At 45.0% G+C, this 19,115-nt stretch overlaps 1 protein-coding gene across 1 annotated transcript in view; it reads right to left on the reverse strand.

Annotated features, from left to right (window-relative positions):
* LOC149444766 (plexin-A1-like) overlaps positions 1-19,115 on the reverse strand; it is a 283,982-nt gene that overhangs the window by 106,500 nt on the left and 158,367 nt on the right. The window contains exons 10-11 of the mRNA XM_089654551.1: positions 18,282-18,472; positions 1,669-1,820 (exon numbers count right to left, since the gene is read on the reverse strand). Coding sequence (XP_089510677.1) covers positions 1,669-1,820; positions 18,282-18,472 — 343 coding nt within the window. The remainder of the gene's footprint in view (positions 1-1,668; positions 1,821-18,281; positions 18,473-19,115) is intronic.

Here is a 19,115-nt window from a genome sequence, read left to right on the forward strand (position 1 = left end):
TACGCCATTTTTCTGCTATACAGCGCTGCGCTAGTTTAACGGACAATTGCGCGGTCATGCAATACGGTACATAAATGAAATTTACATCCTTTTTTTCCCCACAAATTGAGCTTTCTTTTGGTGGTATTTAATCGCCTGTGCGGTTTTTATTTTTTGCGCTATAAAAAAAAGGCTGACAATTTTGAGGAAAAAAAACAATATTTTGGACTTTTTGCTATAAAACATGTCCAGTAAAAAATCTAATTTAGTCATAAATTTCTGCCAAAATGCATTCTGCGACATGTCTTTGCTAAAAAAAAAACTCAATACGTGTAAATTAATTGGTTTAAGTGAAAGTTATAGCTTTTACAAATGGCGGGAAAGATACTGGGATTGTTATTTTTTTTTTTATACTAATAATGGCGGCGATCAGCGACTTATGGCAGCGATCAGTGACTTATGGCAGCGATCAGTGACTTATGGCAGCGATCAGTGACTTATGGCGGCGGTCAGCGACTTATGGCGGCGGTCAGCGACTTATGGCGGCGGTCAGCGACTTATGGCAGAGATCAGCGACTTATGGCAGAGATCAGCGACTTATGGCGGGACTGCAGCGGACATTCTGACATTTGGGGGGTACTGACTTGGTGTCACTGACATCCTCAGTGACACCAATACAGTGATCAGTGCAAAAAAAAAAAAAAAAACACTGACACTGTACTAATGGCACTAAGGAGGAAGGGGTTAACTTTATTTTTCAGGGAAGGGTTATCTGTGTAAGGGGAGTGCTTTACTAGGGGGCGGGGGTGTGTGCTGGATGGGGACAGGCTGATCGGGAGAGAGAAACTCTTCTGTCCCAATCAGCTTGTCCTCGAGCTGTCAGGGAAGTGAGAGAAAGCACATTTACTGCAGCTGTGCTCTCTGTCACTGATTGCCGCCGATCGCCGGGAGATAGCCAGTTAGGACTGGCTGTGACCCGGAGACTGACATCCGCGGCTGTGATCGGCGGGACAGGTAGGGCGGCGGCGCGCCTCGCGCGCGCCCCCTACCTGTTTACAAAACACACGTTTTAAAACGTGGTTTTGCCTGCCCGTGCCGCCCTGCCAACGTATTTATACAGTGGCTGGGCGGCATGTGGGTAATCCAGATAGGGCAAATGGTGGGTTGGTGTGGGTGAGATGCAAAGCAATGGAGAGATAGAAAATCATTAAAAGGATAGCACTTAAGGAAGGGGGGACTCTTGGGGAGAAGGCAGGTAGGTAGGGAAGGGTAGGTAGGTAGGTAGGGAAGGGTGAGTATGGATAAGGTATATACAATATGTAGAAATGAATAGGTAAAAGAAGGAGGGGGTGGGTGAAGAGACAGGAAATATCAGGTAGGGTGCAGAGAAGACTGTAGGGTAGAGTAGAACATTGGGGTATTTATTGAGCAATGTGTTGTCGCCCCACTGTGAGGCCCAGGGCAGCCCAATCTTAGCAAGTCTCCCTTACCATTCTTGTAGACAGATGCATGTACAGGTACTTTTGTGTACGTATATCATGAACTGTAAAAAATAACCACCAATGAACAGAAACACACCCCATCTAAGACCATACAGTATATCGATGTTGGGACAGTCACTCAAATGTTAAAGCAATATTTTTCCTAAAATGCCATAAAACTTGTATTTCCCCACCAGGTGATACTTACTGCTCCGCACTGATGTATTCACTTTCTACGGGGACGCACATAACTTGCCCGACCCTCACACCGAAGCGGATGTCTTCAAACCTCAGTCCGAGGTTCTCACCGAGGATGGTGAGTCGGGTCCCTCCTTGCCTGGGGCCAGTTTCTGGAAAGAGCTGTAAGAAATATGGAGTGTACATGAACAATTGTCAAAGGCTTATTACAGGTGAATCCCACCTTATATAAAGGTATCATCTTTTATACACAGTAGCCAAAAATTCAGTATTATAGTATACATGTCATAATGGGTACAGATATTTCTCATGTTACTTCTTCTGTCCATCTATACAACATATTGAAAAAAGACCTAGTGGGCCCAGCCTAAAATCTAATTGTTAGAAGCACCTCTATGTTATCTGAGGTATCTCTGGAGGTCCCTGAAGTAGCCTGGGAAGTACAAAAGGGATGGAACTGCCACAAATCTGAGTTCAATAAAAGTGTAATTTTTTTTGTCATAAGAGGTCATAAAATTCCCCTTCTTCAGGGCTTAGGTGTTAAATGGTTAAGAGGACTGAAAATTGGCACATCAAGGGGATAAGTTATTATGTGAGCATTATAATTAGTGATTGGTAAGTCACTGTTAATGTCTGTGACACCCAGTGGCCAGAACATAGGAACATGCATGTCTAATAGGATGCCAGGCATGTGTTCTTTCAAAGCAGAGAACAGCTTCCTCACAGGGGAAAACTGCAGCATGGGCAGTAAGAGTAGCAACTGAACTGGCCAATTTTTGATCCATCTGCAATTAGCAGCCCATTTGTGGCAGTTTAGTAGTTTTTTTTTATTGTACTTGCAGGATTTTAACTCCTTCCCGGCATACCTTTAAAAAGATCTTGTCACTGGACAGCGGCAAGGATTGGCCGATCACTGACCATTGTGATTGGCTGCCACAGTGGTCATATGATCGGGAGCCGTCTGACTTTTAGAGTGTGTTCTGAACACACAAAGCTTTGCTGACTATGGACGTATATTATTATTATACAGGATTTATATAGCGCCGACAGTTTGCTCAGCGCTGTACATTATGGAGGGAGACAATACAGCAACAATACAGTTCAATACAAGAGGGATAGGAGGGCCCTGATCCTGGGAGCTTACAATCTAGGAGAATATGTGGGCAGGTGGGTGTTAAACCAGATATCGTATGTACTCTCCAGTGCCTCAGGATATGCACAGCCAAAAAGGAAGCCAAGGGTACCAGGACAGCGACAACCAAAGGAAATGCTTCAGGGGTGCAGCCCTCCTCAGACGGGGAAATCAGCCACTGGATAGAGAGAAAACAGGTGGCGCACACACCTAGTGCATTATCCAAGGTTTATTGTAGGAGTGAAAGAATAATAAAAACATACTCACAGACGAAGCATGTATCTAAAAAGCATAGAAAAATGACAATGGACACAACGGCAGGCAAGGTGCTCTCACTGTCAGTGCGGTCAAATTTCTGACGCGTTTCAGGGAAGCCTGGCATCAACAGCAAGGCTCTTACTTTCCATTCATCATACATCAGCATCAGAGGTTGGTCATCAGCTCTGAGGAAAGGGATTCGTCCCCGAAACGCGTCAGCAATTGGACCGCACTGACAGTGAGCACACCTTGCCTGCCGTTGTGGCCATTGTCATTTTTCTATGCTTTTTAGACACATGCTTCATCTGTGAGTATGTTTTTATTATTCTTTCACTCCTACAATAAACCTTGGATAATGCACTAGGTGTGTGCGCCACCTGTTTTCTCTCTATCAGGTGGGTGTTAAAGCCCGCCCTCTGCCACCACACATTTCCGCTATCTGGGCGGTAAAAAATTAAATAGATAGAAAACTGAGAAATGTGCATTGAGATGTACTTATGTTTTTTTTTCTCTTATTTGTCCTGACATACCCTTTAAATAAACTGAAAATGTATTCCTCTTGAAAAGTACTTCTGCTAGCTTCACTCTAATGAAACCAACACTTGCTTAAAGATTCGCAATTAATGCGGTAAGTCTTTGCAGACATCACGAAAACAGACTTTGCTGCATTATTTTAGCGAAAATGCCCAGAGCAGCTTTATAAAACTTTTTAATCATTCTCCATGAGATCGCAACAAAACAGCCATTTCGACCCTTATAAGTGCCAACAAGTAAAACATAAGAAATCGGCCGGGGTAATCATTTCTGATCAGCAAACGCCAACAAAGGCAATAAAAATATATTTATTGAAAAAAAGTGGCAGTTCTGCTGCCTCCGCACGCTTGTGTGTATTAGCTGATCAAAGTTCTGTCCCGAACTCGGCGGCTATTCCCTCTTGGCGTGTTCATATCACACGGTAATGCGTCAGTGAAATATTCATGGGCCTGGTCCGGTTAAGGGCTTCTAAAGCAACGGCGGATTTCGCTTGGGTTCCCCGGCTTAACGACCGCGTTTCGCTTTGCTGTTCAAACTCGACGGGAATGTGTGTGGATTTACAAAGAGCCCCCTGCCTGCTTACATTAACGTACAAAACATAGCAGCCTGCGGTAAGAAAGCACACACAGCGGGAGCATTACAACTTCATAACTGTCTGCGCGGCTCTACAAAGGACGGCCGGCTGTAAGCACAACTAGCCAGTGCGCACCGCTCCTGCCTGAGACGGCACGGCAATTTCAACTAGGAACCCAAATATGCTGTATATACAGTGGATATAAAAAGTCTACACGCCCCTGTTAAAATGTCAGGCTTCTGTGATGTAAAAAAATTAGACAAAGATAAATCATTTCAGAACTTTTTTCACCTTTAACCTCCCTGGCGGTATTCCCGAGTGTAGCTCGGGGTAAAATTTCTATACCAAAAGCAGTAACCCCGAGCTACACTCAGGCTTACCATGCGGCGCTGTTCTGGGGGTCCCTGCAGCACTTACCTTGTCCTTCGCTCCCACAATGTGTCCCCTGCAGCGTCCCCAGCCATCTCCTCCGGCCAATGCCGGCATCCGGCTTCTGTGTTCCGGTCCCTGTGACGTCGGGACGTACGGGCACCAGAACCGGCGGGAAATTTGAATTTTTTTAAAAATATAATTTTTGCTGTCATTGCCGTTTCAACCCATTTCACATACATTTTGTCCCGAGTGCTTTGTCCGGCGCCCTGCCTGCATTTTTACTGTTCTTTCTGCCTGGAAATTTAGAAAAGTCCATGGCGTCCAAAAAGCGTCCCTTTAGGTCAAAAGCGGGTTTAGACCGGCTAGAGAACAGCGATAGTAAATCAGAACCACTTGCAGAATTGAGTGATAATGATTCGTGGGGGAAATTCGTCATCAGACACTGAAAACGATTTTGCGACTTTGCTCAGCGATGTGCGAACTTGCCTCTGTATTTCAAATTTCAGTGTTTTTGGTTTGATTATATTATTGAATTAAATGTATTATTATTATATTATTATTTTTTATGATTATTTATTAAATTATAATTTATGATTTCGTGTTTCAAATTTTATCATACCCGGGATGTTTACTAGATTCTTGTTCAGACAGATTTCAGTGAGTTATTCCTAAAAATTACAGCCTACAATAAAAAACTACATATTTACATGCAAAAAAATGTACCGCTTTCAGCACAAAAAAATCGGAAAGAATCATACCGCCGGGGAGGTTAATGTGACCTATAAACTGTACAACTCAATTGAAAAACAAACTGAAATCTTTTAGGGTGTGAGTCTATCAGCATGGCACATCTGGACTTGGCAATATTTGGTTCACTGGGAGGATCAAGAGGTCATAAAATGATGTTACAGGAGGGACCCAAAAAGGGAAGACTGCGGAGTTAATACTACACAGGATGCACCACATATGTCATTTTTAATCTTGACAGAATTTTGCTTTAATTTGCATGGCAAAGACTTTGCAAACAGATAGGGGTTTGATTGCTAAAACTGGAGATTGCGAAATCTGGTGCAGCTGTGCATGGTGGCCAATCAGCTTCTAACTTCCATTTGTTCAGTTCAAATGTTACTAAATTCCGGACCCTGCATTCACTATGTCTGGTCTCCCCGGACCCTGCATTCACTATGTCTGGTCTCCCGGGACCCTGCATTCACTATGTCTGCTCTCCCCGGACCCTGCATTCACTATATCTGGTCTCCCCGGACCCTGCATTCACTATATCTGGTCTCCCCGGACCCTGCATTCACTATATCCGGTCTCCCCGGACCCCGCATTCACTATATCCGGTCTCCCCGGACCCCGCATTCACGATATCCGGTCTCCTCGGACCCCGCATTCACGATAACCGGTCTCCTCGGACCCTGCATTCACGATATCCGCTCTCCCGGACCCTGCATTCACGATATCCGGTCTCCCCGGACCCCGCATTCACTATATCCGGTCTCCCCGGACCCCGCATTCACTATATCCGGTCTCCCCGGACCCCGCATTCACTATGTCCGGTCTCCCCGGACCCCGCATCCACTATGTCCGGTCTCCCCGGACCCCGCATCCACTATGTCCGGTCTCCCCGGACCCCGCATTCACGATATCCGGTCTCCCCGAACCCCGCATTCACTATATCCGGTCTCCCCGAACCCTGCATTCACTATATCCGGTCTCCTCGGACTCTGCATTCACGATAACCGGTCTCCTCGGACCCCGCATTCACTATATCCGGTCTCCCCGGACCCCGCATTCACTATATCCGGTCTCCCCGGACCCCGCATTCACTATATCCGGTCTCCCCGGACCCCGCATTCACTATATCCGGTCTCCCCGGACCCCGCATTCACTATATCCGGTCTCCCCGGACCCCGCATTCACTATATCCGGTCTCCCCGGACCCCGCATTCACTATATCCGGTCTCCCCGGACCCCGCATTCACTATATCCGGTCTCCCCGGACCCCGCATTCACTATATCCGGTCTCCCCGGACCCCGCATTCACTATATCCGGTCTCCCCGAACCCTGCATTCACTATATCCAGTCTCCCCGGACCCCGCATTCACTATATCCGGTCTCCCCGGACCCCGCATTCACTATATCCGGTCTCCCCGGACCCCGCATCCACTATATCCGGTCTCCCTGGAACCCGCATCCACTATATCCGGTCTCCCCGGACCCCGCATTCACTATATCTAGTCTCCCCTGGACCCTGCATTCACTATATCTGGTCTCCCCAGATCCTGCATTCATTATATCTCGTCTCCCCGGACCCTGCATTCACTATATCTGGTCCCCCCAGACCCTGCATTCACTATATCCGCTCTCCCCGGACCCTGCATTCATTATATCCGGTCTCCCCAGATCCTGCATTCATTATATCCGGTCTCCCCAGATCCTGCATTCATTATATCCGGTCTCCCCGGACCCTACATTCACTATATCCGCTCTCCCCGGACCCTGCATTCATTATATCCGGTCTCCCCAGATCCTGCATTCATTATATCCGGTCTCCCCAGATCCTGCATTCATTATATCCGGTCTCCCCAGACCCTACATTCACTATATCCGCTCTCCCCGGACCCTGCATTCACTATATCTGGTCTCCCCGGACCCTGCATTCACTATATCCGGTCTCCCCGGACCCTGCATTCACTATATCTGGTCTCCCCAGACCCTGCATTCACTATATCTGGTCTCCCCAGACCCTGCATTCACTATATCTGGTCTCCCCTGACCCTGTATTCACTATATCCGGTCTCCCCGGACCCTGCATTCACTATATCCGCTCTCCCCGGACCCTGCATTCACTATATCCGCTCTCCTCGGACCCCGCATTCACTATATCTGGTCTCCCCAGACCCTGCATTCACTATATCTAGTCTCCCCAGACCCTGCATTCACTATATCTAGTCTCCCACAGTACACAGAACATGGAAATGCAATTATTTTAGTAAATATAAACTGCTAAATACCTTTTCTCATCAGCAGTATATAGCAGTCTTGTGACTTCTATTAGTGTCCAGCAGATAATTATTATTATACAGTATTTATATAGCGCCAAAGGGTTTGCTCAGTGCTGTACAATAGCGGGGGGGGGACAGAACGTGAGACAATACAGTACAATACAATACATGAGGGGATCGAGGGCCCTGCTCTTTCGAGCTTACAATCTAGGAGGGAGGGGATAGTGGTACAGGAGGAAGTGGCTGTGGGGGATGGAGTGGTAGGAGGAGAGGAGGAGATCGGATGTTAGGTGAGGGTGGGGTAGGCTTCCCTGAAGAGATGGGGTAGACTTCCCTGAAGATCACTGGTTGAAGCTTATAGGAGGAACTTTCATTCTCCTCTCACTGTCCTATGAGGCTGCATGACCCCTGACCCTCTGTTTGGATGGTGCTGACTGGCCCTGTGCTGATCACATGCACCTTCTCCCCCCCACCACCAAAAAAAAACTCTCTAGCAATGCACACCCTAGGGCTCTGTACTATCAGCAGATGGATTGGGGACTGTGGAAGAAGGGCAGATCAGAGAAGTCAGGATCAAACAGCCTTTTTACACAATGCAGAGGATTAACCCCTTAGGTTCCACAGTGAGTATAACAAGCATGCTTTACTGCATCTACAGACTGATTGTACTGTTGTGGGTTTAGTAACACTTTGAAAAAGGTTTGAAAAAAAAAAAGAAAAAACTGGAAGCTGATTGGTTTCTATGCAGAACGACATCAGAATTTGCACGCTCCAGTTTTAGTAAATCATAATGTTTTTTTTTTGTTTTTTTTTACAGTAATAATGAAGTTTCTGTTTCTGAGGGGCACTTTGTACAGGTCCAGAACCTAACCCTGTGTGTCTCCTGTGCCTCACCCATACGATCATCTCGCTCCACAGGAGGGTAGACTGCGCTGCGTGATGAGATCCATTTAGCACGATTATTTTCAATAAGGCGGACAGGTGTGCGGTGACAAAAGCGGCATTATGACTGATGAGCGATTGGGATGGTGGCCCGCCAACGCCAATAACAAGCTAATTACGGGAAATTTCACAGCAGAGCTTGCTTGCCTCCGGAGCGGGCCATCGCTCGTCACACACCTGCGGGCACTAAATGGGATGAATGAGCCTGGGTGCCCGCCTGCACAATCTCATTCCGGGGAATTATGGGTCTCGTTACTGATTTGCCGCTGGGAGACAGGAAGAGGAAGAGCAATTTACGAGGGGACAGCTTTAATTAAGTTTACTTTTTTTTTTTCTTAAAACTTTCACAGGGAGGCTTGCCAACTTCACACAGAATGTATTTGTGTCTCCGTGATGACAATTAGAGCGCCACTAGAATTTGGGAGACGTTAAATCTGTTGGCTGGCTGCAGGTCTCCCGTTTCGCTGCTCTGAAAGGAAACCTGTACTGGGAGCAATGTGGAGGCCATTGCTGCCAACCTTCTAAAAATGCTAGATGTCTGGCCGCCTGGCCACAATGAGACACTGACCTAGATCAAGCATGCAGAAGAAAGTCCAACTCCAGGAAATGTCAAAATATATCACCCTTCCGACCCATTTGCAATTCCCTTTTAACCTCCCTAGCGGTCTGATTATGTCCATATTTCTGTACTCAAAGCGGTACATTTTTTTGCATGGAAATATGTAGTTTTTTATTGTAGGCCTGTAATTTTTAGGAATAACTCACTGAAATCTGTCCGAACAAGAGTCTAGTAAACATCCCGGGGATGATAAAATTGAAAAACAAAATAATAAATTATAATTTAATAAATAATCATAAAAAATAATAATACATTTAATTCAATAATATAATCAAACCAAAAACACTGAAATTTGAAATATAGCGCCAAGTTCGCACATCGCTGAGCAAAGTCGCAGAATCGTTTTCAGTGTCTGATGACGAATTTCCCCCACGAATCATTATCACTCAATTCTGCAAGTGGTTCTGATTTACTATCGCTGTTCTCTAGCCGTTCTAAAACCGCTTTTGACCTAAAGGGACGCTTTTTGGACGCCATGGACGTTTCTCAGTTTCCAGGCAGAAAGAACAGTAAAAATGCAGGCAGGGCGCCGGACAAAGCACTCGGGACAAAATGTATGTGAAATGGTTGGATACAGGAATGTTATACTATGTGATTTTAGTGTAAAATATATAAAAGATATAGTGAATGCAGGGTCCGGGGAGACCAGATATAGTGAATGCAGGGTCCGGGGGGACCAGATATAGTGAATGCAGGGTCCAGGGAGACCAAATATAGTGAATGCAGGGTCCAGGGAGATCAAATATAGTGAATGCAGGGTCCGGGGACACCAGATATAGAGAATGCAGGGTCCGGGGACACCAGATATAGTGAATGCAGGGTCCGGGGACACCAGATATAGTGAATGCAGGGTCCGGGGAGACCGGATATAGTGAATGCAGGGTCCAGGGAGACCAGATATAGTGAATGCAGGGTCCGGGGAGACCGGATATAGTGAATGCAGGGTCCGGGGAGACCAGATATAGTGAATGCAGGGTCCGGGGAGACCAGATATAGTGAATGCCGGGTCCAGGGAGACCAAATATAGTGAATGCCGGTTTCAGGGAGACCGGATATAGTGAATGCAGGGTCCGGGGAGACCGGACATAGTGAATGCAGGGTCCGGGGAGACCAGATATAGTGAATGCAGGGTCCAGAGAGACCAAATATAGTGAATACAGGGTCCAGGGAGAGCGGATATAGTGAATGCAGGGTCCAGGGAGACCGGATATAGTGAATGCAGGGTCCGGGGAGACCGGATATAGTGAATGCAGGGTCCGGGGAGACCGGATATAGTGGATGCAGGGTCCGGGGAGACCGGATATAGTGGATGCAGGGTCCTGGGAGACCGGATATAGTGGATGCAGGGTGCGGGGAGACCGGATATAGTGTATGCAGGGTCCGGGGAGAGCAGATATAGTGAATGCAGGGTCCGGGAAGACCAAATATAGTGAATGCAGGGTCCGTGGAGACCAGATATAGTGAATGCAGGGTCCGGGGAGACCAGATATAGTGAATGCAGGGTCCAAGGAGACCAGATATAGTGAATGCAGGGTCCGGGGAGACCGGATATAATGAATGCAGGGTCCGGGGAGACCGGATATAGTGAATGCAGGGTCCAGGGGAGACCAGATATAGTGAATGAGGGTCCAGGGGAGACCAGATATAGTGAATGAGGGTCCAGGGGAGACCAGATATAGTGAATGCGGGGTCCGGGGAGACCAGATATAGTGAATGCGGGGTCCGGGGAGACCAGATATAGTGAATGCAGGGTCCGGGGGAGACCAGATATAGTGAATGCTAGGGTCCGGGGAGACCAAATATAGTGAATGCAGGGTCCGGGGAGACCAGATATAGTGAATGCAGGGTCCGGGGAGACCAGATATAGTGAATGCAGGGTCCGGGGAGACCAGATATAGTGAATGCAGGGTCCTGTGTTTAGTAACAGTTAGTTCTAGATTTTAATGTAAATAAATCTTAGCAGCAGAGTGTTGTAAATACATGTTTTTTTTTAATCTAACTCATTTTATTTGCAGTTTATGAGAGGTTATTTTTTCTCATGTTTTTATAAAATGAGGACTTAGTGTAGGAGTAATGTAGACGTCAACACATGCTGACAATAATATTATGTGCAGCATAAGGATATAAAAAGCTTTCCATATGCAGCAGAAAAAGGTAATGAGAAGTTATGTATATGATTTTTAATCTATATGTTGAATTATGTTTCTGTGTTTTCATTTCTCTCTTGACGTGTGTGTATACATTATATTTTTCCATAGCCCTGATGAAGGGAGATTGGTAAGCCCTCCCCGAAACGTGTTGCCTTTTTTTTTTGACCTTCAGTCGTGCGCGGCAAACATTTTACAGAATGCTGGCCCTCTCTTTAGATTACCCTAGGGACCTGAAGGTGACAGAGGGCTGCCTCCAAAATATGGATTCAAAGTCTTACCCCTCCTCCTTTGAGTCTAGCACTTTACATCACTGAATGGCTGTGCTGTTTGGTAGTGTTTAGTGAACCACAAGAGAGGATGGACAGAATTACAAACATCTTGGCAGGTAGGATAGATTACATATACATATTAGGTTGGGGTTCCATACATATAAAACCTTTTTGTGAATTACAAAAATAAAATAAATAAATAAATAAATTGATTTTAAACATATAATATACAATAAAGTCCCACTGATCAAAAAAGTGTCCAAAAGGAAAGTCCAAAATAGTGTCCACAAATATCCCAAAAAATTTTTTTCACTCTTTTCATCCACTGAAAGGATTAGCTCCTATTTCATCCAAAACGCACCTTGAAGTAAAAAATATAATATCTAGTGCATTACCATTCAAATCCAAATTATTTTCTTATAGTGCATATAATCACACAAATCGAACTGTGAGCACTCTGTGGTCACTGCAATTCAGTGTCTACCATCAACCAACACACAGTAGTACTAAATACTATTACCCTCTATGAGTATTGAAATGCTCAAACAATACTATGGAAAAGTATTCTTCCACATTCTCTTCCAAGAAGTTTTTTCCAAGGTCCTCAGAGAGATAAGAAGGGTCTCAGGACTAGTATTCAAAGCATAGGGATAACTTTTTATTCATCACTTACATTGAAATTTAAAAATATCAGCTCCAGACATGGTTCCAAGCTTTTTCAATCAAACACCATAGTAAACCATGTGTTGAAAACCAACAAAATGGCCGCGGCGACACTTCCGGTCTACGTACGTGCGTCTTGACGTCACTCCTCTAACGCGTTTCGTCACTTCCGGACTTCGTCTGAAGGTTGGGGTTCCATTTGTAGACTTTGCTCCAATGCGATTCGGCTTTTTATCAAGGGCTCAGTTTATTGTACACTGCACGAGCATGTTGAAAATACCATATCAAAGTGGATATAAAACTGATATCCTGCTGTAGAAAATAAAGAAGTGATTGCCCTGCTTTTGACTTCTATATCACTTAAAATGGTTGGCCCCAGTTTGTGAGGGGAGCAATGTGCCGTACATAGCGTCTACCTCCTCCTAGCACCTGAACCTCTATCTGTAGCACAGACATGTCTTGATACGCTGCTCTGCTCTCTCTCTTCTACTCCTCTAATTGGTTTCACAGGGGAACCTTTAAATAAAACAACAAACATCTCTTCTGAAAAATAAAAATGCCCGGCGCTGTCAGATATGCACAAGCAGAGAGGTGAGGGGAAAGGATCACAGGGAGAAAGATCGCATTGATCTCCGCTGTGCTTGGCGTAAGCCGCCGATGTTCGCTGGCCGTCTCATCTCGGACTGGTCTGATTCATTCCCTGTGAAATATTATGGACGGTGGAGGCTGCCCGGGTCAGCAATTCCCGGAGGTGTCCATTACCGGGGTGAGATCACAAAGTACGGAGTTTATCAAGCCGCACGGAACACCAAGAGAAAACTTAAAAAGCAAGTTAAAGCATACATGCATATATAAAAGCCAGCTTTAATTCAGTTACATATTCTTTCAAAAGTTAATTATTTTTCAGTTAGTCCGTGCAATACCAGAAAACAGAAAGATATATCGGGTACCGTAATTTTCTTTTCTTGGTGCCAATCCATTGCAGTATTAATGTGGTAGTATGCTGTCATGCTGGTGCCCAAAAAATGGAAAATTGTATTAGCCTCCCTAGCGGTCTGATTATGTCCATATTTCTGTGCTCAAAGCGGTACATTTTTTTGCATGGAAATATGTTTTTTTTTTTTTTATTGTAGGCCTGTAATTTTTAGGAATAACTCACTGAAATCTGTCCGAACAAGAGTCTAGTAAACATCCCGGGGATGATAAAATTTGAAACACAAAATCATAAATTATAATTTAATAAATAATCATAAATAATAATAATATAATAATAAATTGAATTCAATAATGTAATCAAACCAAAAACACTGAAATGTGAAATAGAGCGCCAAGTTCGCATATCTCTGAGCAAAGTCGCAGAATCGTTTTCAGTGTCTGAGGAGGAATTTCCCCCACGAATCATTATCACTCAATTCTGCAAGTGGTTCTGATTTACTATCGCTGTTCTCTAGCCGGTCTAAAACCGCTTTTGACCTAAAGGGACGCTTTTTGGACGCCATGGACGTTTCTCAGTTTCCAGGCAGAAAGAACAGTAAAAATGCAGGCAGGGCGCCGGACAAAGCACTCGGGACAAAATGTATGTGAAATGGTTTGATACAGGAATGTTATACTATGTGATTTTAGTGAATTTAGTGAATGTCACTTTTTCACATTTTTACATTTCCCGCCGTTCCGTTCCCCGTACGTCCCGACGTCACAGGGATTGGAACCCAGAAGACGGATGCCGGCATCGGCCGGAGGACATTGCCGGGGATACTGCAGGGGGTACATCGCGGGAGCGCAGGACAAGGTAAGTGAAGAAGAGATCCCAGAGCAATGCTGCAGTGTATTCCCGAGTGTAGCTCGGGGTTACCGCTTGTGGTGCTGAAACTTTACCCCGAGCTACACTCGGGAATACCGCCAAGAGGGTTAAATACTTACCACACTTTACTTTACTGGCACCAATTCATGGCAGCAAACATGCGGTAGTAAGTTGCTATGTCAGTGCCAGAAAAATGGAAAATTGTATTTCTAACCGTAATTATTTTTTACTGGTGCCAATCCTTGGTAACAAACATATGGCGGTATGCTGCCATATTGGCGCAAGGAAAACTGAAAATTGTATCAAATATTTACCAATATTTTCCTTTCCTGGTGCCAATCCATGGCAGCAAAGTGGTAGTATGCTGCTATGTCGGTGCCAGAAAGATGGAAAATTGTATTACTTACCGTAATTTTTCTTTACTGGTGCAAATCCATCACAGCAAACATATGGTAGTATGCTGCCATGTTGGTGCAAGGAAAACTGAAAATTGTATCAGCTATTTACCAAAATGTTCCTTTCCTGGTGCCAATCCACGGCAGCAAACTACCACTGTATGCTATCATATTGGTGCCAGGGAATCTGTTTATCTTCAATGCTCACAAACCAGATGAAAGCTGAAATCACAGTTAGGGTGGGAATGCCTGCTCTATAAGCGGAGATGTAGGAAGGGGAGGTGCCTAGGAGGGGAAGAGCTCAAGATGAGTGTCACCAATGCGATTATGGGTACTGCAACTGTAGGGGTGCAATCAAATTTGCTTCCTTAAAGTCATAGTAAAACCTAACACTTAAAGCAGAACTCCGGGCAAAAACCTCTTTACATGTCCTTGTTGCTAATTTCCTACCTTCACTGAATGTGTCATCCATTTTCTAGTTCACTCAGTAGTTGTTCTGAAATAGCCTATTCATTTTTTAATCAAACTGTTAATTCTCTTTTGTTTCCTGTGTGTACGACCAATGGCTGCTATGGTCTCCTTTACCCCCAGCCACTGGTCTTGGCACATCCCTTCTGTAGTTCTTTCTCCAGGAAGCAGTGATGTCATTCAGCCCCACTTGTAGTGGTTGGGCGGACTGAGACTCTCAGACACATTCAACACTTATAGGCCTAGTGTACCCGCCCACATTCACTACAATTCCCTGTGCTTGATGGGAACTGTCGTTTCCTTTTACTGCAGCGAGAGAAGGGAGGATATGATGTAATCCCTGCTGTTACCTTCTCCTTAGCAGAGCAGATGTTATCTTTAGAATAACAGAGATGAGGGCATGAAAATTCAATTAGACTTTTCTCCTCAATGTTAACGACTTTCAAAATTTTACTAACTGTTTAGTGTTTTGAGTAGGGGGGTGCACTAATGAGTGTTTTTTTTTGCCTATCGCAAAGTTCTTCTTTAACTATTCTCAAAAATGTTCCATTCCTCCTGCCCCTACCTATCTTGCATACTCTGTATATAAAGGATCTGTATACTTACCTTTTTTCAATCCGCTCCAGTCTGGTCACATGATCCTGGAGCTCCCAGTCCCCTGTATAAGAGAGCGATAGACAACGGCTGTGGAATTCCCAAAGCTGTGAGGTCACCTATAGGCTCCCATGGCCCAGGCATAAATAAATATCCTCTTCCTTCCAACAGCTGCTCAATGACACAGGAGAGCTGGAGCTGCAGGATCATGTTACTGGAACAGATTAAAAATAGGTAAGTACACCCTTAAAAAAAAAAAAAAAAAGGGTAAGTACACCGATCTTTTCTATACAGGTTAGGCAGCATAGGTAGGGGGAGGGGGCAAGGAACATAAATGTTCATGTTAAGCTGGCTATGCATTAGTAGAATTTTGTTCTTTTTTTTTTCATTTTGAGTACATTCGCTCATTTTCTAAGTTCATTTTTAATAGCGGTGGCAAAAAAAATTTGAATGAGCAGGATGGAAAAATTTTGTCGAACGAATGAATTTCTAACAGTGAATGGAATTTTTGTTCAGGAAATTCCACTCATTCCTAAATCAACTAAATTTTTAGTACTTTTGTACGACATTCAAAAAGTCATCAAATGTACTGAGAATTTTTGTCTAAATATTGGTACAAACATTTGTTGGAAAATCTACTAGTGTAGAGCCAGCTTAGGGCTTCTCTTTCACTTGAATTAGTTTTAGGCACAGTGACGTCATCAGAGCACGGTCCTTTCTTCCTTTTTTTTAGTTGGATACATTGTTTTACCTCTCTTGCTCTTTTTGAATAATACATAAAATCCCAAGAGATAATCTGTTTGGTGTGATTATCCAATTCATATTTAATCCCGACACTCAGGTCAAAGAAAAGTGTTACTGACGCGGGTACACCAACGTATGATGTGCTTCAAATACATGTTTTTATCGACCAGCAGCTGGCCCAGTGTAAATATGAGCAACGCTGGGGCCATTTTTATCCCCCTTTATATACACGTAGGGAATTCGTTTTAGCGTGACCTGCTGACTGCGGACAAACAGAAAAGTGTAATTCAGCAAAAGATAACCGACATCAAATAACATGCATCAGTCACTTTGCAGTCCCTGAACAGTTGCAGCTACGAAATGGGAGTCCGTAACAGGCACTGTGGGAGCGCCGGGCAAATATGAGAGAATAATGATGCACTCTGGATCCTTAAAAAAAAAAGGAAAAAAAAGTGTTTTATACATATACTTTGATACTATATTGCAATTATTAAACATTGCAGGGGAGACCTGCATTTTAAGGTGGCAAGTCCTTCAGGGTAGAGGATTACATGCTATCTGGAAACCATTTAAAGTGTTACTAAAAACACAACAGTGAAATCAGTCTGTATATGCAGTAAAGCGTGCTTGTTATACTCACTGTGGAGCCTAATGGGTCAATCCTCTGCATTGTGTAAAAAGGATGTTCTCTGATCCTCCCCTTCTTCTAATGTCCCCAATATAACTCCTGATACAACAGAGGCTTGGAGGCAAGTTGCACATGCTCAGTTTGGTGTGTATTGTTGGAGAGTTTTTTTTTTTTTCTTGGGAGAGTGCATGTGATCAGCACAGGGCTATTCAGCACTATCCAAACTGAAGGTCAGGGGTCCTGCAGCCTCATAAGGGAGAATGAAAACTCCTCCTACAAGCTTTAACCAGTGCTCTGCTGGACACTAATAGAAGTCACAAGATTGCTCAAACTGCTGATGAGAAAAGGTATTTAGCAGTTTATATTTACTAAAATAATTGCATTTCTTTGTTCTGTGTACCGTGGAAGACCAGATATAATGAATGCAGGGTCCAGAAAGACCACATATCATAAATTCAGGGTCCGGGAAGACCAGATATAGTGAATGCAGGGTCCGGGGAGACCAGATATAGTGAATGCAGGGTCCGGATAGACCAGATAAAGTGAATTCCGGGTCCGGTGAGACCAGATAAAGTGATAGCAGGGTCCGGGGAGACCGGATATCGTGAATGCAGGGTCCGGGGAGACCAGATATAGTGATTGCGGGGTCCGGGGAGACCGGATATAGTGAATGCAGAGTCCGGGAGCGCAGATATAGTGAATGCAGGGTCCAAGGAGACCGGATATAGTGAATGCAGGGTCCGAAGAGATCAGATATAGTGAATGCAGGGTCCAAGGAGACCGGATATAGTGAATGCAGGGTCCAAAGAGATCAGATATAGTGAATGCAGGGTCCGGGGAGACCAGATATAGTGAATGCAGGGTCCGGGGAGAGCGGATATAGTGAATGCAGGGTCCGAGGAGACCAGATATAGTGAATGCAGGGTCTTGGGAGACCGGATATAGTGAATGCAGGGTCCAGGGAGAGCGGATATAGTGAATGCAGGGTCCAGGGAGAGCGGATATAGTGAATGCAGGGTCTGGGGAGACCAGATATAGTGAATGCAGGGTCCGGGGAGACCAGATATAGTGAATGCAGGGTCCGGGGAGACCAGATATAGTGAATGCAGGGTCCGGGGAGACCAGATATAGTGAATGCAGGGCCCTGGGTTTAGTAACAGTTAAATTCCTGAGGCCCCATTCACATTTCGCATAGAGGATATGAGCGTTCCCAATTGTGATTATATAGCATCTTTGTAAGGGGGCCCTCTTGGTCTCCTTAAAATTCCTGTGTAAATTGGGCCTAGTATGTGAATGCATGTATGTGAGATAGGGTCCTTAAATGATATGCTCCTTGAGGTCAGGTACTGATGTAAATGTAGAGTATATAAAGTGTTGTGTACATTGATGGCGCTATAAATACTTGTAACAAGTACATGAAAATAAACACATCATGCTCCAATATCCTCCTCCATCACATGTCCCTCACCTTGGTGATCTTCGGGTCGGTGCACCGGCTCTGCGGTGTGCTGACGTGCATCCATGGGCTCTCATACGTGGGGCAGTTCTGGCGCAGGGTGCACTTCTTCTCGCTGACACACCAGCCGCACTCAAAGTGTGGATCGGATTTTAGACACAGTCCGCAGCTCTCCCGCAGGGCCGAGCACTTGTACAGGTGGGCTGCACAACAAACCAGACAGTCAATAGTTGCTTGTGCGGAGCACATTAATTAATAACACGCTTGTGCTAATTAGCAATGCATTACAAACACCAGGCTGTGGTATGCAAGATAAAATCCAATAGCTCAAGATGCCGGAAGGGAGAATGGCAAAGACAATGCTTGGTTACCACACAACGGACCTCATAAATCAAAGAGTCTGAAAGAGGACCTGTCTGTGTTATTCACAGTAACCAATCAAAGTCTGCTGCCAGGGAAGGGAATGAAAAGAAAAAATACATTGATTCCTATGAGCAACTGCAGTAACGGGTTCGTTCAACACCCAGAGCAAAGAAGTGGAATGGTGGCACTCCCAATACATGTCATAGAATGGGTGTACCACCCTGTGCCTGTTGTTCCGGTTGCTCATGATTGGCACGGAGTGTGCACTACACATGCACAGCCAATTGCCTGCTTTCTTGCAAACAGAAGGTAGTTGCGCATGCATGGCGTGTTTTTTACATTATGGGGTGGAGAGTGAGCATGTTGGAGCACAGTGTGACAGCAGAGCAGTCATGAAGCCATGGCCTGCTGGTTGCCAGCCACTGATTAGGAACTTGCATGCAATTAGGAGGTGCCCCCCCTGCCCCTTACCTGCTGCGTCCT

Source organism: Staurois parvus, unplaced genomic scaffold, assembly GCF_062004578.1.
Source record: "Staurois parvus isolate SC_StPar_1 unplaced genomic scaffold, SC_StPar_1.0 ptg000777l, whole genome shotgun sequence".
Classification (NCBI taxonomy): Eukaryota; Metazoa; Chordata; class Amphibia; order Anura; family Ranidae; genus Staurois; species Staurois parvus.